At 50.1% G+C, this 22764-nt stretch overlaps 1 protein-coding gene across 2 annotated transcripts in view; it reads left to right on the top strand.

Moving 5' to 3' along the window:
* Positions 1-6736: 6736 nt before the first annotated feature.
* The window catches only part of CHST11 (carbohydrate sulfotransferase 11), a 260692-nt gene continuing 244664 nt past the window's right edge, over positions 6737-22764 (top strand). The window contains exon 1 of one of the 2 annotated variants that reach the window (XM_046012699.1): positions 6737-7327. In XM_046012699.1, the coding sequence (XP_045868655.1) occupies positions 7225-7327 (103 nt within the window). In that variant the 5' untranslated portion in view covers positions 6737-7224. Of the gene's footprint in view, positions 7343-22764 lie in introns of both variants that reach the window. The other variant, XM_046012698.1, reaches the window with a different exon arrangement.

The raw sequence follows: 22764 nt of genomic DNA, 5'->3' as shown, positions 1-22764 counted from the left end.
TGCACAACATGGGATAAAATAATAATTGTATAAAATGGTGCTGGAACAACTGAGTATATGTACTAAAAAAAAAAAAAAAATAGAGAGAGAGAGAGAGAGACCTCCCCGCCATGCTTCCTTTACACCAGACAGCCAAATTTCACTCAACGTAGATCAAAGATTTCAACGTAAGGGCTAGAACCATGATGATTCAGCAAGAGAACACAGGAGAAAACCTTTGTGGCATTGAGTTAGGCCAAGATTTCTTTAACAGGACACAAAACATGAGCCATCAAAGAAGCGTTTACTAAAGCGGACTTCGGTTTTGAGAACTTCTGCTCTTCAGAAGGCACGGTTAAGAAAACAAAAAGGAGGGGCGCCTGGGTGGCTCAGGGGGTTAAAGCCTCTGCCTTCGGCTCAGGTCATGATCTCACGGTCCTGGGATCGAGCACCGCATCGGGCTCTCTGCTCAGCGGGGAGCCTGCTTCCCTTCCTCTCTCTCTCTCTCTGCCTGCCTCTCTGCCTACTTGTGATCTCTGTCAAATAAATAAAATCTTAAAAAAAAAAAAAGAAAAAAGAAAACAGAAAGGAGAGCTGACTGAGAGCAGACAGATGCAAAACATGTATGGGCTTATTCCAGAAAATATGAAGGATTTTGTGATATCACAACCGATCATAAGAAATCATGGTTAAAAATTTGAACAGACGCCATACAATAGAAGGTTTTTGAATGATTAAGAAACACGTGAAAAGGTGCTCAGCGTCACTGTCATCACAGACTGCAGTTAAGACGAAAGTGACAGGTCATGAAACGTTCAGTGGGGTGGCTCAGGTTAAGAAGACTGACAGCACTAAGTATTGAAAAGGATACGAGAGTCTCCTCGTTTGCTGATAGCGATGCAAAAGGCTGCAACAGTCACTTTAGAGGAGAGGTGAACTGTGTCCTATAACGTATCCTAGGTATTTGCCCAAGATGAATGAAAACATTCGGAAACAGACTTGCTTGCAAATGTTCTTTGTGGTGCTGTTTGTAGAAGCTAAATACTGGAAACTGTGCAAATGTGTGTCAGCTGTTGGATGGACGGATGAACAGATTGTGATAAATCCACACTGGGGAATACTACTCAGCAATGAAAAAGGAATTCCATATTAAGGTGAATGAATTTCAAAATAACCGTGTTAAGTGGAAGGAGCCGGCCATGGCAGGCTACATAGTACATGATTCCATTTCCACAGAATTGTAGAAAAGGCACATGGGTGGCTCAGTCAGTTAAGTGTCTGACTCTTCCATCCAGGTCTTGAGCTCGGGGTTGTGAGTTCAAGCCCTGCGTTGGGCTCCACACTGGGTGTGGAGTTTAGTTAAAAAAAAAAAAAATCTAGGAAAGACAAAACCATAGTGAAAGAAAGATGATCAGTGGCTGCCTAGAGCCAGGGTCTGGGCAGGAGATGGACAGCAGAGGGGGTGAGACAGAACTGCCTGGACATTAGAAATCAAGAAAGTATCTCGACTGCAGTCGTGGAGGTTATAAACCACTTATAATCACCTAAACTCAGCAAACTGTACACCTAGAGTTAATAGGTTTTAATTTATGTATTAAAGTTGGGAGGAGAAAAAAAAATCAGAAAAAAATTGAACTTTCTTGGCTCCCTTCTTATGTATTTCCTGCTTTGGTATGAGTTCTATTTTGAATTATACGTGGGAGTGAGATATCATAAGGTTTTCAGTTCAAGGTTCTCAGTGTCTCCATTGGGTTCCCGGCACCAAAGCCTCGGAGGCCCTTTTGGTCACACGTTGGGGACACCGATCACCCCCGAGACATCTGCTGCTCTTGTCCTTCAGACTCTGTGTGACTTTCATGCTAGGCTTGGGGCCCCAGAGTCTCTGGTGACACGGGGGCCACCATGCTGGTTTCCTGCATCCCCTGCTGACCACAGATGCCTTCTGCCTCCCAGGGCACAGGGTGGGAGGCACTCACACTCCCTTCTGAAATCTCCCCCTTCTGAAATCTTCTGAAATCTGAAATCTGGCCTTCCCTCTCCCATCGATTTACATTTGTCTCCAAGAAAGTCTTCATCAAATCCCTCAGGCAGGTAGCAAGAAGCTGCTCCAAAGGGAGGGGTCGCGGAGCAGTGAAAGATACAGGAGAACAAGCACAAGTGAATATTTCAATAAATTACCAGGCCTGGATGTCAAAGTGTGCAGAAGAGATGCTAATGTCCTCACTGAAGGGCAGCAGGAGGCGGGGGCCTGGAAGGATGGGTCGCAGGGACACGCACAAGGGCTGGCTGGGGTGACAAGTAGCGAAGGCGCCCGACAGTCATTGCGTGCCGTGCCATCTCCCAGGCGTCCTGCCCATCGAGCCAGCTGCGCCTGTGGGACCCAGACGGAGACACGACCTGCCACAGGTCACACAGGTCCACCTGGTCCATCCGAGCCCTCAGCCCGACAGGCAGTCAAGCAAGGAGAAGAGAGGGGACTCGGGAGCCCCTGCTGCTGCCTGCCGTTGGGCTTGGTGACCTGGAAACTGCCAACACCGCTGTGTGACCCTGGGTATGTTAGGTCACCGTTCTCTGCCTCAGTTTCCTCCTCTGTAACATGAGGATAGCAGTGGCCCCCATCTGGAAGCGGGTGGGGAGGGGAAGCACATAAAGTGCCTAGAACATGGCCCGGCCCAAGGGAGCCCTGCGAACAGTGGCAGCTCCGTGGTCACCATGCCTGAGCCGGGTGTGGGGGTTGGCAGAGGCAGCGAGGTCATCGGATTCGAGCCGGAGAGCTTCCTTCCGGGTCGTCGCTGGGGAGTTGGCCAGAGAAGCTAGCGAGCGGAGTTCTGTGCTGTGCGTGGACGGCGCGCGGGAAGGTATGGGCGAGACCACGCAGGGGGCATTTGGAGTGGGGTCCAGCCTTGTATTCCAACAGCCGTCTCTCCTCCAGTAGGGAAGGAGAGGAGCTTCTGGGGCCTAACTGGGCAGAGGGGCAAAGGTAGCATCAGAAAATGAACCGAATGACGGTGGGTATTTCTTTCCTCCTCCTTTGTCTCCTTCATCCTTTCCTTCCTCTCTCCTTTTGTCCTTCTCTGTCTTTTCCCCTTCTCCTACCCCGCTCTGTCTTCCTGTCTTTCATCCCTACCTTGTTCCAAAAAGCCTACAAAGAGGAGTCTGCCCTCCGAGCCGTCATGAGTAACCCACTTGTGTACTTGCGGCTTACCTACCTGTAGACAATCTGCACCTAAGATCACCGCATGCCGAGGGCAAATGGTTTTTGATTCCACTCCACAAATATTTACTGTGCTCTGGCTAACTGAGCGTACTTTGTGCTGGAGGTGCCCGAGAGATGCAAATGGGCAAGGCCAGTCCTCAGAGGAGCCAGTCGGGGGGCCCCTGGCTGATGTTGGCAGAAGACAAGCCACCCTTTCCCAAGGATGGTAAAGAGCTCTCTGTCTCCCAGTGGCCTGGGCCCACTGCCTTCTCCAACCCAGTGCAGAAAGGGGCATGGCTGCCAGTCCTGCAAGGTCTCAACAAGACGGTACATTGAAGGCAGGGTCCATGGGAAGGAGTCAGAGCCCAGCCTGCAGGTATGGGAGGGCTTGGTAAATATCTTTGGGCTCACTGCTGACAGCTTGCGCGAGCTGGGTTTCTGATTTCACATCCATTTCTTGGCTGTGAGTTTTCCAAGATCATCCGTACACACAGAACTTTCCCCTTAACATTTTTTTTGGACCACACCAGGCTTGGAAAAGGTGGGGGGGTGCGGGAGGGGGTGTTTATTTGCATGTTGTTTAATTCAGAGAGAGGATGTTTCCAGCCTAACAATGACGCAAGCTTTAGCCAGGTCCCAGGATGAGCTCAGTGCTGGTTTGCCAGAGCTGTCTCGGCGTTAAAGGGAATTAGAAAAATAAGGGAAAATCAGATCTGAAGAACAAGGTGGGGGGGGGGGGGTTTGCAGTCAGGAAGACTGTTCTCCAAATGATTTAAGTTCTGACTTCCTGGCACCAGTGTGACATGGAGCTGTCTGTGAGTAGTTCCACCCGATAAATGATGAGCAGAAGTGGCACGCTTCATCGTTCAAGTGAGGCCTTCCAGAGACTTCCTCTCCTCAGACACGGCAGCCAGCATTGTTCTCGGTGGGGGCTGCTTCGGCCTCATCCTTGAAAAATGCCACGTGGACAGCCCCTCTGCTGGCGCACCGCAGACGTGGTGGAGTGAGATGTAAACGCTGGTTGTCTTAAGCTGCTGAAACTGCGGCGTGTTTGTTAGTACAACATAACGTGGCCTGTCCTGACTGGTACGTTGGGAAAACAAAAACCCTGACCTGAGAGGCAGGCTTTCCTTATCCCCTCTTCAGAGTTCAAAATACCAAATCTTCTCCCTTCTCCTTAGTCTTACCAGGCAACCCTGTGTGCTTTATCTGGTCAATATTGATCATGTAGCACGAGTCAAAAAAGTTTTGTTAGAACAGAAATGTACAGAAAGCAACGAGTCCATTTGTGGTTGGGGAGTTTAGAGCATGACTGGGGGAGATAAGAAATGGAACCTTTCCCTTCATCCCTAGTGTGGGTAGAACAACAGAATCCTGTGACCATTACGGTACTTTAGAGGTGATCTAACTTAACTTTGTAGCTCAAGAAGGCATTACTTCTACATCTCTGACTTAGCTGTACCTACCCAATACTAGTCATGAAGCTGAGCACGAGAAAGAGACAGAGGTGAATGAAACCCAGCCTAGTGGGTGCAGTGACCCAAAAGGAGTTTGGACCTAGTGCTCAGAGCACCAAGGAGGAAAGCAGCTACTTCAGGTGAGAAATCAGGGAAGGCTTCTTGGAAGAGGTGGTAGTTTACCTATGAGAGGTTCACCTCTCCCTGTATGTTTGGGCCAATTCCTGACTGATTGTGGGAATACAAAAATGGATGTTCGGCATGGCTCACCACCTTCTCCACCATTTGGGCCAACTCAACCCTCCATGACCCACCAGAGATTACACTTCTCGGCCCTGTGACTTCTCAGACTGCCTTGTGCGTGGCCAGACTTTTGTCTACATATAGTGTGGTCTCTGCCTGGTGAGACCCTAGTTGGGTGATCCCTGCTTGCTTTGGAAAACCAGGAATTAACAGGAGAGTCTGGCGTTCTAGGCAAAGTTCTCCAAGTGCTCATCTAACCATCCTCCCGGCAAAGAATCCCTTGCCTTGGTTGGGTGGGTGGTAGTGCATTCACCTCCCATCCCTAATCTCCTCTGGGGAGAATCATTGAAGAATGACTTTGTTCTGGGTTGTTCAGCTTGGCAGCCTTTATCAAGGGACTCACTCACAAGTGAGTACAAATTAATACAGTACATACCAGTTACATAAAGACTGTGCTGTAATTGATTGTTGTCTGTAATCAAAGACAAGGCTTCTGACTTTGTTACTTTCCCTACCTTGCAGCTCTGGGAGAGGGGAACTGAGGTGTTAGAGGTGGGTTTTGGTGCATGGGTCTGTTTGCAAGTTGTGTCTGATGTCTTGAGAAGAGGGGAAGACCCCTTACATTCAGATTCAATAAGTATTTATCAAATGCCTGTTATGTGAGAGGCACTGAAAGACATAGTATCTTAGTTCATTAAGAATTGAGTTAATAGTAGTAACAATTTGACAATTATGACACAAAAGTTAGTCTTTACAATCACATATTTTCCCCCTGGCAGATACTGTTGGAATTTAAGTAATCCTTTAAGTTTTAAAAGCCCAATGTAAACTTACAGGGAAAGTAAAAAGACACAGCAGCCCCCATCTCTTGGCGTACAGAAACCACAGAGGGCAGAAGAACAGCATCAGCAGTCCTGGGTGGTAGGTAAGTGGACGGTAGCAGCCGATTTTCGAAAGTCAGAACAGGGTTGCATCCACTGTATTGATTGCTGAACCATTTAAATGCATGGCATTGGAAATTTTAAATTACTTTCCACCATACAAGAAAGCAACGCCATCTTTCCATCTACCTGCCAACGCTAAGGCCGGCTGGGTTTTTTCCATCAGTTGTTTGCACTCGGAGGACAGTGACTTCGTGGGGGCAACCTCTCACTTCCCCTCTGCTGGGACTCGAGTGTACTTGGGAGAATTTGGAGGGAGCTCTACCCTTGGGGAAGCCAGAGTTTTTAAAATCCGCAAGCAAGCCCCCTTTGCCTTGTTGGTGGACACACGGCATAAATTCCCGGAGAAAGCTCAGTTGTCGCCTGACCCCGGCTAGTGCAGTTTCCCTAACCTTGACCCGAAGTCAGCCGTTTTAAACGCCTTTCCAAAACGTCGCTCAAGCCAGGCTGTGGTTTGAAAGAAAAAACGAAACCGCCCGTTTTGAGCGTCGGCACAGGGGCACTCACTCCCTGGGGGCTGGGAGCATCTTCCCGACCCCCAGGCCCAGGGATCCGAGATAATCGCGGACCACCAGACCCCTTTCCGCTCTCGGTGCCCAACGCGCTCGCTGCCACTTCCCTCCACAAACGCCGGCAGGAGTGGGTGGCAGCACCGAGGCGATTTTATTCGCATTTTTTTCCTCCGGGTTTTGTCATGGAAACGCTGACACAGCCTCCTGACGGCGGCCGAGCCCGGCCGGGGACTGAGGGCTTTTGGGACCCTGCGGGAGCGAGGCTCCGCACTCCCCGGGAAACAGCTGGACGCGACCAATTCCCGGGTAGGGGCGGGGGGAGCGCGACGCTCCGCCCCGGCGCTCGGGTCCCTCCCTCCTCCCGGCTCTCCGCGGGCGCCCTCCCCTCGCCGGGGGCTGCGAGTTGCATTTGGTAAAACCCAGCCCGGAATATATAGATCATTGGAGCGCAATGAAGTAGGCTTTGGAGAGGAGGGAGGGGGTCCGGCCGACAGCCACAGCGGACAGCGCAGCGGCGGCGGCGGCGGCGGCACCATCAGCGCTCGCACCCCAGCCGCCCGGCCCGCGAGGAGGCAGCTCGGCGGCGGCCGGCGGGAGCGGAGGCGGCGGCGGGGAGGCGGAGAGGAGCAGCAGGAGGAGCAGGAGGAGCAGGAGCGCGCAGCCGGCGGGTCCACGCACCTCGGCACTTCCAGAGCAACTCCGCCGCCTTCCATACCCCTGCCCGGGGCTGGGGGCTCCTCAAGCGGCCGCGAAGCCCTCCCGATCGTTCCCCCACCCCGAGCCCTGCCCAGCCCTGCCCTGCGCCTCCCGGGCTGCGCTCCGCGCTGCAGGGTCCCGGCTCCTGCGCCCCGGGCGCGCCTCCGGGACACCCCGGTCCCCGCAGCCAGGACAAAGCCATGAAGCCGGCGCTGTTGGAAGTGATGAGGATGAACAGAATTTGCCGGATGGTGCTGGCCACTTGCTTGGGATCCTTTATCCTGGTCATCTTCTATTTCCAAAGTATGTTGCACCCAGGTAGGGGGCGCGTTAGCGTGGTTTTGTTGAATTTTTTTTTTCCGCTCTCGCGCTCTCGCTCTCTCACTGGCGCCGGGTTTCTGCCTCTTCAACCTTACCTCTTCCCTCTCAGCCACCTCGGGGCTCCTCGCTGCCCGGTCTGCCCCGGTCGCTGAGTCGGGATGGAGAGGAGGAGGGAAGACGTGCTCACCTTCCTCCTCTTCTCTCGGCTCCGGGCTGGAGGATGGGAGCAGGAGGGGCGGTAGTTTTTTTTTTTTTTTTCTCCCCCCTCTCCCTTTTTTCTTTGTGTCTCTTGTCTGTCTGTCTGCGAGGTAGCAAAGCAAGGTAGAGAGGTTGCGGGCAGCTCTTGGTGGTGGGGGGCAGGTATGAAGAGAACGCAACTCCCCGTTGATGCCGCGAGCTGAGGATGAAAGGGCGCCGGGAGCCTGCGCCCTGAGCCTGGGCGCGCTGCCTGTTCCTGGGTGGGGGGCCCGGGGGCGAAGGCTGTGCGCCCCGACGAGGTCGCCAGCCCCCGCCGCGAGCTGGGGAGCCGGAGGCTTAGGCTCCCACGTGTCCCGGGCTCAGCGTCGCGCGGAGGTGTGGGGAGAGGTTGGGTGCCCGGCGCTGCCCCTCCACCAGGCTGGGGAAGGGGGCGGGCGCCCGCTGTTTGTCCCCGGGGTCTGGCTCCGCATTGACCTTGCCGGCTGGTGCCCTGGGGCCTGCTTCACCCTGCGCCCCCCCCCCCCCCCGCCCCAGCGGCTCTCCCGACTCTGTGCTGGTTATGGCCTCTGGGTCACCCCTTGGCCGCAGCAGTTTTGGAGGAAACTTTGGCCGGGTCCTGGGCTGACCGTCAGGTTGCTTCCTCCATTCCTGGGTTCCGAGCATCCGAAGTACCCTGGAGGGCCCCTGGGCCTGTGGCAATGAACCCCCTTCCCACTCCTAACCCCCTCCCCCCGCCAGCCCTCGGGAGCTTAGACAAGTTCCACATCTGAAACGTGGATTGGGGGAGGATCGAGGCTCGCCCCTTCCTAGGGGCGCTATGGAAAGTTTGGGACCCGAGGAGGGAGGGGCGCCTTCGAGCGTGGCGGCCGGGGGTTCGCCCCTCGGGCCCCCAAGCCCAACAGGTAAAAACCGCGTAAGGAGGCTTCCTGGCGGCACGGATCGCCCGGCGGAGCCGTGGTATGCCCACCCCACCTCACCCCCGGCAGGCCCCCGCTGGGCCACACTGGCTCCGAAATCCATTTTTTCTACGCCTCCGAGTTGCCTTTCTCAGTATAACCACAGCAATAATTTGCTTTTATAATTGCAAGGAGGGAGCTGGAAACACATTTCCTTCCAGGGAAATGGGGTTGGTGTTTTTCTTTTTGACCCCTCCCCCCCACCCCGCGTTTTCTTTTCAGTGTGTATCTAACACTTCGAGCAGACGCAGCCCCGAATTCTTCTAGCCTGCGTTTGGGGGGGTGGCAGAGGAACGACGCTGTTCTTTCCATCAATCAGGCCTGGCTGCCGGTGTGAGCTTCCTTGACAGCGCGGGCCGGCGCGGCCCCTGCGCCCTGCTCCTTGCTCCGCCCGGAGCAGTTGTTAGGGCGGCCACACGGCCAAGGATATGGTCTGATACTACCACACGTAACCTCAGGACATCCGAGCCAGCCTTGTAAAAGATGGCTTTTGTTTGCCGTTGGGTATTTTTAGTTCCATGTCAGCAAACTGCAGCCGTGTTTGTCTCCTCACCCAAACCGGTGGTTGGGAAACTTCTAAGGGAATTTAAAAATGGACCTCGCTTATGTTCTGGGCAGCCGGGGGTGGTTGCAGCGGGCAGGGCCAGACAGACAGAGGCATCCTGGAAGCCAGGCCAGACTCCGCCCCAGAGACTGAGGGACTGGGTGGTGTGCAAGCACACTGGGGCTCAACCAGTTTAAACAAAGGGCCGAATGATTTGGTCTAGACTCTAGACATGTGTTTAGGTCACTTAAAATTTGCCTGGATGGAACATGCCAGGTAGTTCTCTGCAGAAATGCCTGGAACAGGGATGGTTCTTCGACTCCATCAGGAATGCACTTGAACCTCTATGTACCTGTTAGTGGTCCAGGGAAAGACTAATAATAATCACTGCCATCCATGCTTTTCCTGCAGCCTGGGCTTTGCTTTTCTTGTCTGAGAATTAGGAAATAACTTTCTAACCAGAGACACCAGGAAGAAACTTTCAGCTTGTAATTGGCACTTTGCTAAAATTTCCATCCCCGGTTTAGAGTGTCGGCTTGAAAGTGGCGCTGGTTTTTTCGGTCTAGCCTTTGGAAATCAGGGACGGAACTTTCTCTAAGGGTGCCCTGATAAGGATCCTCTATCCTGGACCCTGTGTTCTCCGCCTTTGCTTCCCTTCCTGACCTCATTTCCTCCCAAGAAATAGCACTTGTTTATTATTCATATCTCCATGAGTATGCTGTTGTGACTTTTCCCACCCGGTCCTTAGCAAGTACTGCGTTCAGTACCTTCTGTTCATCAGACCTGAAGATGGTTCAATCGAAAGGTCTTCCTTATTTTGAATTACATATGGTTCCATGAAAACTCCATGCCAATGCTTTATTAAGACACGGGACATAAAAATATGTTTTGAAATCACTATTACACATTTTTCTTTCTTTTTTCCCCCATTTTATTCAACTTTACTGACATTAAACATTACTGATGGCAGCTGACACTCCATCTTTTCTACTGCTTTGAATTTCTTTAAAAGTGAGCTGATCTTTGCTCCTTTGATTTAGGGTCATGGTGGGATGATCCTTTGGCCCATCTCTGCAGTGTCTGTCTTTCCAGATCACCCAGGGAGAGGCAGAAGGGACCACAGCGTAGCACAGATCGTGTTGCTAAAAATTTGGAGTCCTCTGGCAGGAGTTCCACGTACCTGTATCTGAAATAGAAAAATAGTACTCCACAAGAAATGGATTCCTGGCTTTATTGGCGGCTAGAGAACACCTGGAGTGTGAGAGGAGGGACAGAAAGAAGAAAGGAATGGGCTGGTGATGGGGAGGGCTGTCTGTCTCTCCCTCTGATTCTAATCTGAGGCCCATTGTCTTTTGTACTTTTCTAATTCATAAACTGGAGCAATTCCTAAACTCGAGAAGCCGATCTTTCATTTGTTTGGAGCATTTGGCAGAAGTGGGCCTTGTCCGTAAGGCAGCTTTCTTTGGATCTGTGACACTCTGAGTTGATCGTCTTTGTTTAGATCAGGTTTTTGTTTTGTTTTGTTTAGATTTTAGTTTTAAGTAATCTCTACACCCAGTGTGGGGCTTGGACTCACACCCCCGAGATCAAGGGCTCCATGCTCCACCAACTGAGCCAGCCAGGCTCCCGATGATCAGGTTTTCGGCCCCATTCTAACTCCTATGTTTTGCACAGTGCCTGACACATAGTAGATGCTCAGTAAAATATTTGCTGGATGAAAGCATGAAGTGGCTCCACCCTAGAAGACCCACTTGTCCGGTTTTCAGGAAGGGTGGCAAGCCTTGTCAAGAATGCTGTGTCAGTGAGTCTGGGTCTGTCTGGTGGGGACCCTTCCTTGCTTTCCTGTCTCTGAGACCTGCGTGTCTTCCCCCACCCCCCAAGACAGGGATTCGGTTTAAGGCAACATGCACCAGACCAGAACTTTACCCAAGGGCTAGATTTGCCTGCCTGAGGTGTGATGCAGCAGAGGGCAGTGCTCTGCATCCTGGGTACCCCAGGTACCGGGGAAGCTTGGCCTTGTTTAGCTACTGACTTGAAGAAACCCATCCATAGGACGAACGGCTTTTGTGGGTGTGCACTGCTCCTGACGTTGGTGAGAAGGGACGCACATGCTAGTGGTTTCTGCACACGTTTAGTCCATCACTGAAAGCATCATCTAAACGTGCCTCCTGGACAGTACCCGTGTCTCGCATACCTGCCTGGGACAGCGGGGGCTTTGATGGTGCCCTGTTGTGCAAGGCGAAGCTGAGAGGCCCCCAGGGTGCTGCGTTGTGTGAAGACAGCTCCTCTGAACCTTCCTTTTGTGTCACTCCGTAGGATTGTGGTTTTGTTTGAAAGCTCCTGTTCAAAGAGAAGCCTGCGGAGGAGAGAGCTTTTCCCTTCTCGGCCTCTTTTTTTCCTTTGGCTGAATGTTTACTTTCACTGTTGCCTGGGATTTCTTTGCGCTGGTTGGATGTATTGAAAGATTATACCCTTCATTTAAAGACTTCTTGGGTTACCCCTTTGTAGTTTTACTTGATTAGATTGAATGCACGGTGGCTTTGTGTTATAATTTTAGTCTAATTATAAACATAATAGGTGCTCTCTTTAGAAAATGTAGGAAGTGTAGATGAGAAATTATCATTTATTATTCCAGCATCCAGAAGCAACAGGTGCTTTATTCTATAAGTTATTGAATATATAGATTTAAAAAAGAGTTGAGACCATAGTGTGCCATTTGTACCTGTTTTGATGTATGTTAGACAAATTCATCATTATGGTGACTAGTTATTAAGTTTAAAGACAAAATTTAATCACGACCTTTTTAATTTATAGACTTACATGTATCTCGGCCGTCTCCTCCCCTCCCCCACTCTGTAGGATATCAGTCCAATTTTTTTCCTTTTTTTTTTTGCTGCACATATTTAATTTTATTTTTTAACTTAATTTATTTACTTATTTATTTTTTAAAAGTAGGCTTCACGCCCCGTGCAGAGCTTGAACTCACAACCCTGAGATCAAGACCAGAGGGCAGGAGTCACCCAGGCGCCCTTGCACACATTTAATCTTCAATGAAAGAATCTTTTTGTTTAGACGTGAAATGAGTTTGGAGTCAGAGGAGTTTGTAGGGGCTGTTCTTAGGTTAGCTATCTGGAACCTCCTTTGCAGGAGGGTCTCGAATATGGGACCGTTACGGATCCCGACCGCAGCACGAAATCACTGAAGGCCAGGACTTGTCCAGGATGGAGTCTCCCTTTGGCAGCCGAAATGTTTGCCCTTCACTGGGGCATTTTCTGAGCTGCGTTAAGAGGCGACCAGTGCACTTAGGCAATTTCCTCCCACAGTTCTAGCCGCGGCTTGGAGGGAGTCGTTGAGTGAGTCAGTTGCTTTAGGAAATAAAGCGGTGATCAGGCACCAGGGGAGGGGCGGCTGGAGATTTCTGTGAGACCTGGGCCGAGGGGCTCTGTCTGCAGCAGAGGTGGCTGCCGTTTATATGGATCTGGCTGGAAAGTCATTTTGCTTCTGACCAGCTGCATTGGCACAACCACATGAAAACAGGAAATCAGAAACTTAAAAGTACAGGCTCTGCCCTTTCCACCTCTTCAACCCACCAACAGACTGGACAACCTCTTCTTCATCTGGGGAGGGTAGGTGAAAAAGACCTCAGGAAGGTCACTGCCAGCAGGCGTGTGAGTTCCTATTCTTAGAAAAACCAGAAGTTGTTTTGCTTTACTCACCTTTTTTTTTTTTTTCCCCTTTTCAGTTTCCTTTCTCTTGAGTTTTGAGATCCCATCTTTATAACAAGTGAAGAGGAAGGCACAGCTTGATAGGAGGTCACTGATACTTGAATCTGTCAGTTAAAAAATCCTGGAAACCGTAATTTGACACATCTTAGACCATATATGATCCACTGAAATTTAGGAGCTCTGTCTCTGTCTTTCTCTTCTACCCTGTGCTAGGCACTAGGGATTGTCCTAGGCGCTTGGGGATACAACACTGATTTTTGTCCCCAGGGGACTTACGTTCTAGTGGGATCGCCAGACTTCAGGTAAGTGCAGCAGTAAAATCTATGGCTTGTCAGATGTTGTGAAGACAGAGAAGCAAAGCAAGGGGAGATGGATGGGAGTGGGGGTGCAATTTAATATAGAGGTAATTAGGGACTTATTGGTAAGATGACCTTGGAGAGCAGAGACCTCAAGGAAGGGAAGGAGCCATCCATGTGGCCATCTCAGAAAGAATGTTCCAGGCATAGAGCAGCCCAAGGCCTGTCTTTGAGGTGGGACTGAGCAGGGGAAGCAGCAAATTGTTCAAAGCAGAAGGCAGAGGAAGAGGGCAGCCAAAGAGTATGGGGTGGAGAGAGATTTGGGATGGGAGGCCCTGGAGCATCTGAGTGGAGTCTGTTCTGGGGGTCCCGGGGCAGGCTGGGTGGGAAGCATGGCTGCCTCTTACTTGCAGTTTTGTGTTTACCTTTGGGCAGCTGGTCGTGCGCTTTGTAAAGTGGTCACCGTGGAAATCCCATTCCTCCTCACTCCGCCACCCCCAAACTAGACTGCCACTCCGTAAGAGAGATTTGCAAAACATTTAACAGAGCTAGTGTTGGGAAACTCTTCAACAAAATGTTCAGGATGTGATCCGTGGTCATTCTCTATAGAGAAAAGAACACAGAATTTGTAGTACAGAGACCAGCTTTCAGACCTTGGCTATCGACTGTATCCATTCGACATCACTCAAGATATTTTTGCTGAATGCTTTTTAAGCTTTTTAGGCTCTGTTCTGGGTGCTAGAGATACTGCAGGGACCCAAACAGACAGAAGTCCGTGTCCTCATGGTACATTCTTCTGGGGGAGGCACAATAAAAAAAAGCATGTTTAAAACATAGAGCGTGTTTGGGGTGCCTGGGAGCCTCAGTCAGTTAAGCGTCTGCCTTCGGCTCAGGTCGTGATCCCGGGGTCCTGGGATTGAGTCCCACATCAGGCTCCCTGCTCACCAAGGAGTCTGCTTCTCCCTCTCCCTCTGTGCTCTCTCTGTCTCCCAGTTAAATAAATAAAATCTTAAAAACAAACAAACAAACAAACAAACCGTAGAGCATGTTTGCTGATGACAAGAGCTACAGAACAGTAAAGCAAGGAAAAGAAAGTGGAATGGAAGTGTCCCGGGGACTGCCATCTGCAGGAGGGTGCTCAGACAAGGCGTCCCTGAGAAGGGGGCTTTAAAGATACAAGGAGACAAGGACATACAGGAGGAGATGAGCTGCGGAAATAATGCAGATGTTTATTAGGTATTATTTCTGAAGGTCGACATCGGCCAGGTGTTTAATAAGTTATTTCTCAAAGGACTCTTACCAGGTACACATGGTGATTATCACCATTGTATAAGGCGGGGACATGGAGGCAGAGAGAATATCACTTGTCTAAGGTCAGATGGAAAGGATTGAGGAACCACAGCTGTCTGACTTAAGATCCGTTGCCCAGGCCATCGGGTAGGGGCTATCAGCTGGGGCTGCCCCCTCGCCCTGTTTGGAAATGTGTAGGGGATGCTCTTGATTGTATCTAAGGATTGATGACGTCAGTCTCATTGGCCGGGCCAAGGATGCTAGACGTCCTGCAGGGGATCGGATCTTTCCGCCCATCAGAGGCATCTTGCCCAAGTGCCGATAGTGCTTCTCCTTGAGCTCTGGCTCGAGACTCTCCAGGCTCAAATAGTATCTGGCAGAGCACCGGCCACACCCCACCACTTGGGCAGGTGCCCGGAGATCGTAGCAACTTAACAATGGATTGAATGGCTGCGTGAAAGTCTGAGGCTCAGAGATTCCGTCCCTTCTTTGCCAGGCGAAGGTAGCAATCTTCCCTCTCTCCGACGTGGTGCTGGCGGGGAGGATTAAGTGAGAAACGAGAAGGAAAAGTGCCTTGAACACGGATGCAGACAGAGCGCACACAGAGTAAAGGCACTGCGGTTTCTCATCCTGAGATCGTAATCTTTGTGTTTATGACAGGGTTTATCTATTTCGTGTGTGTGCTCTGTCACGTTTACTGGGAGGGTCCTGTGTCCAGACCGTTGTGAGTATCTTCTTTCTTTCTGCACTAGCCTTCTGTCGGCCACGCTGGCATTCCCCCTCCCCCAATCCCCCTTCCCCCACCCAGAACTGAGCTCTGCCTCAGTGACGCATTTTATTTTATTTTATAGATTTTATTGTTTATTTGAGAGAGAGAGAGGTAGGGAGCATGAGTCCGGGGAGAGGCAGAGGGAGAGGGAGAAGCAGACTCCCCGATGAGCAGGGAGCTTAATCCCAGGACCCCGGGATCGTGACCCGAGTCGAAGGCTGTTGCTTCACCAACCTTGAACCACCCAGGCGCCCCTCGATGTCATTTCTGAAGCTGAACCCAGAAGGATGAAAGTCGCTTCAGAGAAGTAACATTGCCCCGTGGCAGCCCTTCAGTGAGCAGTGGCTGGGTGGCTTACGTGGCTCATTGCACAGGACGGAACTGACTGGGCTTTGTCACCACACTTGAACCTGCTGTGTGCACGGAGCCCCGAGTGGCTTCCTCCTGTCCAGGAGCCAGTCCCCCCACCTCGGAGCCTGGGGGAGCCGCCTCTGTGGATGGCAGTCACAGCAGGGGAGGAGGCCATTTCCACCATGGTCCCCTGAGCAGGTGCTGGAATTCAGTTAGAAGCCTGTACTCCTGATTTCGGCGAGGCCAAAGTGTATTTGGTGCCCTTTGCTGGCCTACCGCTTGCTTTCCTGGAGACAGTCCTGCTGGCTTGATAGCCAAGGAGGAAGTCCGTCAGTGCTCAGCGTTCGCTACACGTTGAAAAAGTCTGTCTTTTTAGGCACTGGTTCCTCCTCCAGATGAACTTTCCGCCTCACCTGATGGAGGCCAGTGGTTCTCAACGGGGGACCATTTTGCTCCCTTCTCTCCCCATTGCAAGGGACCTTTGGCGATGTCTGGAGAAAATTTGGTTGTCACACCTGGGGAAGGGGTGTCCTACTAGTACCCAGTCAGGAGAAGCCAGAGATGCTATTAAACATCCTACAGGCACTGGACAGCCTACCCACCCCCCCCACCATTGCTTCCTCACCAACAAAGAATAACAATAGCTGGGAAGCACCCCCCCCACCCCCACGAACAATACAACCGAGCTCACTTACTGAGGACCTACTGGGTATCAGGCGGTGTGACACCTGCTGTATTTGGACGAACACATGTAACCTGCATGATCTTGTGAGGTGAACATCTGCCTGTCCCACTGTACAGGTGAGGAGACTGAGGCTTAGAGGTGAAGGAGCTTGTCTAAGGTCACAGAACCGGAGAGTTGGAACAGGACCCCGGCCCGGGTCCGACTGACACCAAAGACTGTGCTCTCCATGTCACCGTTATGCGCCATGTACATGCTCTTGCTTTCAGCTAATTAGGTCAGGAGGTAATTGGTTTAGAAGGGCCCCAAGCCCAGCTGTGGACTACAAGTGGGACGCTCACTGATAGCCTCTTCTCCTCTTACCCTACACTCTACCCCTGGGTGAGCTCATCCTCTCTGGGGGCCGGTGCTGTCATCTGCCTTCAGATGACTCTTCTCACTTCAGCGTCGCTGTGTCCTGAGGCAGAGTCCAGCTCCTGTGTTGGCTTCTGTGTCAAATCTTCAGCCAGCCTTACATGGTCAGAGTAAGGGGAGGGGCATCCCTCCTCTGCAGCCTGTGGTACTTGGTGAGTGCACACGCTGGTGTGTTGGGTCGTTAAAAGCAGTCAGGTCTTGCTTCCCACAGTTCCTCAACATCTAGTACAGAGCCTGGCACCTGGTAGTTTTCCAAGTCCCTGTTCAGGCGCCACAGACTGGGTGGCATGTCAACCACTGGGACTGATTTCTCATGGTTCCTGGGGCTTCAGGTCAGGGTGCCAGCAGGATTGGGTGAGGGACCTCTTCCGGGGCACAGACTTCTGTGGTAGCTCCCCATGGCGGAAGGGGTGAGGGAGCTCCCTCCTTTGGGTCCCTCATGACCCAAACCCCTTCAAGGGCCTCCCCTCCTAATATCATCACCTTGGGCATATGCTTCCAACGTATGAACATTGCGGGCGGCGATGGGGGGTAGGGAGGGAGAGACACACATGGAGACCAAAGCAATAATCACTCGGTAAATATGCATTGAAAGAATGAACATGTTGATGTTGATGGGAAACCAAGAAGAAAATCCTGCTTCTTAGGGTGCCGAGTGTGGAATTGTCAGCCGTCATCATTGCCCATCGGATTTTTGGTTTGATTCGGCAGTGACTGAGCTGCCACAGAAGAGAGTAAAGAATAACTCAGCACCGTGGCTAACCGGAGATGCAGCCCCAACAGGAACAACTTCTGAAAGTGTGGCTGTTAGAAGGTGTGGCTGTTAGGTGCTGTACCCACAGGAGGGGCCCGTACGTTCCGGAACAGATCTGCTCGTTCACCTGGGGTAGGGGTGTCTGAAACAGGACTGTCCTAGGGGAGCATAGTCCAGCCAGAATGGACTGTCAGCTGCGTGCGTCACTTCGAATTATCCAGTAACTACGCTGAAAAAAAGTAAAGAAACGAAAAAAACCACTGGTGATTTTAATATCTAAAAATCTACTTAACAGGCAGCAGATACTACAAATTATTGAGATTTCACATTTCTGCATGAAGCCTTTGGGAATCCAGCGTATATGTTATGTTTACGACACCTTTCGATTCAGACCAGCCACGCTTGATGTGCTCGGTAGCCACACCTTTGTGGCTACCATATTGGATGGTGTCGCTCTGAGGTGCTGGAGAACTTGTTATGGATTAGGGCTTTTTGTTTGCTTCTTGTTTATTTTGTTTGCCCCTTTCCCCTTTATTTATTTATTTTTTTAAGATTTTATTTATGTATTTGACAGATAGAGATCACAAGTAGGGAGAGAGGCAGGCAGAGAGAGAGAGAGAGAGAGGAGGAAGCAGGCTCCCTGCCAAGCAGAGAGCCCGATGCAGGGCTCGATTCCAGCACCCTGGGATCATGACCTGAGCGAAAGGCAGAGGCTCAACCCACTGAGCCACCCAGGCGCCCCTCCTTTCCCCTTTATTTAAGGCATGTTTTATTTCCTGTGTTTAAGTTTACCCTCTGGGAAGACTTGACCGTCTGGGACTGGAGGTGTTAAATAAGAGATATTAGCTGTGGAGTTGTACGTGTGGCTCAAGTCATTTCCAGCCTCTGAAATATCTTCAGAGTCTTGTCTTCTGAAGCTTGACCCTCCTAAGGAGACCCTAACAAACTCTGTAACAGAGAAACAGTTATCAACTCTGTTCCCCCCAGACGAAGCAGTGGAAACTCAGAGGGGGTTCAGGGAATTGCTTACATTTGGTTTAAAATGATCCTAACACAAATGTGTGCGTGCGAGACTGGCTCAAGGAACATTCCTTCTGTCGGGATGGACAGAGGACACATGGGGCCAGATGTGGTTGGGTTTACAAAGAGAGACGAACTGCTAAGGACAGAGCTGATCTGGGACCATTGATTTAGAGGGAGGGTGTTGAGGAGGACTTCTTGGGAGAGGTGATGCTTGTTGGGCCCAGAAGGATGAGTAGGAAATTGCTAGGGAATATGGGAGAAGAGGAGGCAGGACATTCCAGGAGAGGGCATCTGCCAGAGCAGGGGTGAGGTGGGAAGGAGAGTGATGTCTGGGAACACAGGAGGCCCTGGGAGCAGGGAGAGGGGATCAGCAGTGGACCTGGAGGCCCCCGAATGCTCTCAAGTTTGAATTTTATTCTTGGGACCTGGGAGCCATAGAAGGTTGAGGGTCTCCTGTGTTTCAGATGATGAAATTTAAGCTCCATTTAATTAAACTCTCTTGTTTCATTTGAAGGGCAGAAGTTTTCAGTTCACTCTCTCAAATGAACTTGGGCCAGTTTGCAGTAGTTTCTATTATTATCGTTTAATGGGAGGTAGGAAGATTATTCATGCATGTCTAAAGTGCAAGGTAAGAAATAGCTTAAAAGCACTCTGTGATGGGATTTAAAACTCCGCTGTTTGCTTTGCCCGTGCCAAAATGATAGGCCACGGAGGTTAAGTTTCAGTGTCTCAGTTGCTAATGGTGCCCTGGGTTCACCCTCAGAGGCTCTGGAAGAAGTAAGTGGCAAGAGAAAGGAAAAGTGTGTAAATAGTCACAGGGAGAATTTCTCCCTGCCGTGTGAGCTTCTGGGTCTCTCTGGGGGTCCAGCGGCAGCTGTGGGCTGTCCTGGAGAGGGGCAGTGTTGACTGTAGACTGAACCGAGTCAGCGGTTTCCCAAAGGAAACCTGGGAACCAAGGCCCAAAGGTCAGGCTCTGGGGCCCCCCCAAGGAGACTCGCGCTGTGGGCTGTGTGTGGGGTCTGAGCTCATTGTCCCCCTGAGAGATGCTGCCCTATGTAATCTTCATATCAAAAGGCCCCCTCTTTTTACCACTCCACTCCTGGGCTGTGGGAGAGAGGACGGGTTAATTATAGAGCTCACACGCAGCATAAAAAGGCATCCCTGCTTTCAGAATCACTTGTGGGGGGCATTGTGCTTGGTACAAAGCTGAGGGCTCCCTTCATTTTCTCTCTACACTGTAGTACTTGACACCGATTGATAAATACCCTAGAGCTGGTTCCCACATAGGGGTTTGTTTCCCTTTTTATACCCCTCCTCGATCCCCTCTTCCCTATTAAAACAATGCACAGAACTTTCCAAAAGTCTTCATTTTTTAAGAAAGCGAGATAGTGGCGTAGATGTGCAGCATTGTTTAAGGGGCACGAGGCCATGCAAATGGCAGGGGCTTCCGGGTTTACACCACAAACTTGTGCAGATTTAGGGATCAAGGATGGGAAGGTCTGATGAAGGCAGGGTTTATTGTTGGCAGTCTGGGCAGAAGTACTAGAATGGAGATTATTTTGGAACCGGAAGAATTAGGGAAATCCTTTAATGAGTCCAGGTTTTATGTATGGAGGGCTTTCTGTATAATTCTGCTGTTCAGAAATGGAAGCGCAGGCTTGGAATCAGAAACTGAAAAGGCAATCTTTTAGTCATTTGCAATAAAACAGCTTTTGTTGGGAAGGTGTGAGCCCTCCGATGAAAGACAATTCTGACAATTCTGTGCTTAAAGATATTAAGTAGTAGCAGCGGCCTTGCTCATTTTAGGATAATCCATTTAATCGAGTAGAATGGCTCAGGGCTCTTACCTACCGGACTCAGGAGAGAGTTCTTTCTGTGATGCAGACTTTGTTTCCTGTGTCTGTAAAAAACACATAGAAATTTTAAAAATAAACACAGGTCTGATGGTTCGTGCCTTCCTGCAAATGGGATTCAAGCTACGTAAAGGATGTTGTCATTGGAGGGCACAGTGATTTTTTTTTTTTTTTTTTTTTTTTTTTTTTTGTGGGAAATAAATGAGGAGTGGCCCCAGAGTGCCCTGTCTCAGCCCGTAAGCCTCTGCAGTCATTGCTGAGTGTTTGATCTGTCATAAAACATAGATGACCTTGGCTGGAGGAGGCCATGCAGGGAAGTGGAAAGGGCTCCGGATATGGGTCAGGACCCTGGGGTTCTAGCCCTGGTTTTCCTTCCCCCTTCTGGGGACCCTTTCATGTGTTACTGACAAATGAATACACATGGACATTGGCAGTTTTCAAACTACTCCTCCAGGCCCCAGGTGACTTAAGGCCAAGGAGGGTTCCGGCAGAGCCGCTCCTTGCCTTTCCCTTTTAGATTCTGGGGTTCTGAGTAAAATTTTGTTGGAAGAAAGTTTCAAGGCTAAAACCAAGAAGGACTTTGCAGTTTACTGCTTAGACAATTTTTCCAATTCAGATCTTGTCCTATTAGTGGGTCGCAAAATCAATACACATTAACAGGGTTAAATCATCATTAAAATGACTGACTTCTTCTTTTTTTTTTTTCTTTAAAGGTTCTTATTTATTTGAGAGAGAGCAGAGTGAGAGCGATAGAGAGAGTGCCTGAGTAGGGGGGAGGGGCAGAGGAGGGACAAGCAGACTCCCTGCTGAGCAGAGAGCCTGATGCAGGGCTCCATCCCAGGACCCTGAGATCATGCCCTGACCTGAAGGTAGACACTTAACCGTCTGAGCCACCCAGGTGCCCCTAAAATGAGTAATGTCATACAGACATCTATCTGCCCCTCCATCCATCACTCAAACATTTTGAGTGACAAAATCTAAGCCAAGAGACAAATCTAAATAAGACTTAGTTCTTGCATTCAGATAGCTTGTAATTTAGCAAGTGGTTGCAGACCCATAATTGTTAGCTGTGGGGCTTTGTCATAATGGCTACAGGTGGCTAGAAAAAAAGGAGTAATTAGTTTAGGGAAGGTCAGGGAGCTTCCCAGAGGAGCACCATTGGAGTTGGACTTCAGGCATTCATTCAGTTATTCAACAAGCATTTATTGAATGTATACTGTACGTGCCAGGACCCTCTCAAGTGCTGGGGAAGCGGCAGAGGACATTCATAGACAGTGATCCCTGTCTTAGTGGGGCTGACGTTGTTGGCAGGCAGTTTATCAAGTGTCAGGTTCGCAGTACTACTGGCTCTCTTCTACCATGGACATCCCCCCTGCTCCCACCCCTGCCGTGCAATGTCAGAGTAAAGCAGTGTTTTGTCTATATGTATATGTATACACACACAGACACACATGCATACATATATAATATGTAATATAATATATGTATAATGTTTAATATGATGTATATAAAACATATATGTATAATGTATACATCATGAACACGTGTAACATATAATGTATATATCATGTATGTAACATATAATATAATGTATATATATGATATATACACATATATAATTCCAACTGTCGATTTAATTCAGGTATATTGTAGAGAATTCTGAAAAACAAAAAACAAAAACCAAAAACCAACAGATCCACTTCCAAAAAAGTCATCCCTGATCCCCACCACCCAGGAAGGATCTCTGTTCATGTCGAGTTTGTTTTTCTGTGCACATATATATATTTGCAAAGATGAAGGCCTTGTGCATGTAGTACAGGGTATCTGCTTTTGCCATTTAGTACTGAATCATGGGTATTTGCTCATGGCATCCAATTTTCTTTGAAAGCACCATAATATTTCATCATGGATGTCATAATATTCCATCATATGGATATGTCATCATATGGATAGAGTTTAGTCATTCTCTTTTGTTGAACCTTTTCGAGAAAGATTTTCCCTTTTTAAAAACTGCCATCGTACACCTCTTTGTACATAAATCTTTATCTGAGTTTCTTAAAGTTTCTTAACGTTTCTTTGAAAGCAACGCTCAGAACGGGAATGCACAGGTCATAAATTTGTGAAGGTTCTGGATAAGTGTAGCCAAGTTGTTTCCTAGGCGGTTGTGTCCAATTACGCTCCAACCAGCTGCGTATGAAATGGTCGGTCTTACTGATTGCAGCCAGTCTGCTGTAGCTGTCGGCCAGATCCCCAGCAGAGCCTCCCTCGAACTCAGCGTGGATGCCCTCCCTTCGTTTTCGGTCCACACTAGGTGACAGGCTTCAGGAGAGCCCGGACTGTGTCCCTGGTGCCCGCCCTGTTGCCGATGTGCGATGAAATAGATGTTTGTGGAATACGTGCTTGCACAGCTGAGTCAGTGAGCCGAGAAGGGCAGGGTGAAGTTTCCCCGGGCAGCCGGGAAGAGAATGGAACTTCCTTCATTGTCCCCAAGTACCTTGCCAGCAGACTTTCAGGGAAAGGGAAAGTCATCAGGAGGCAAGTGCCGGTCTGGAATCCACCTGCCC

The sequence above is a fragment of the Meles meles genome, chromosome 7, assembly GCF_922984935.1.
Source record: "Meles meles chromosome 7, mMelMel3.1 paternal haplotype, whole genome shotgun sequence".
Classification (NCBI taxonomy): Eukaryota; Metazoa; Chordata; class Mammalia; order Carnivora; family Mustelidae; genus Meles; species Meles meles.
The sequence above is the reverse complement of the archived record's forward strand: the minus strand, read 5'-3'. Positions and strand labels throughout refer to the sequence as shown.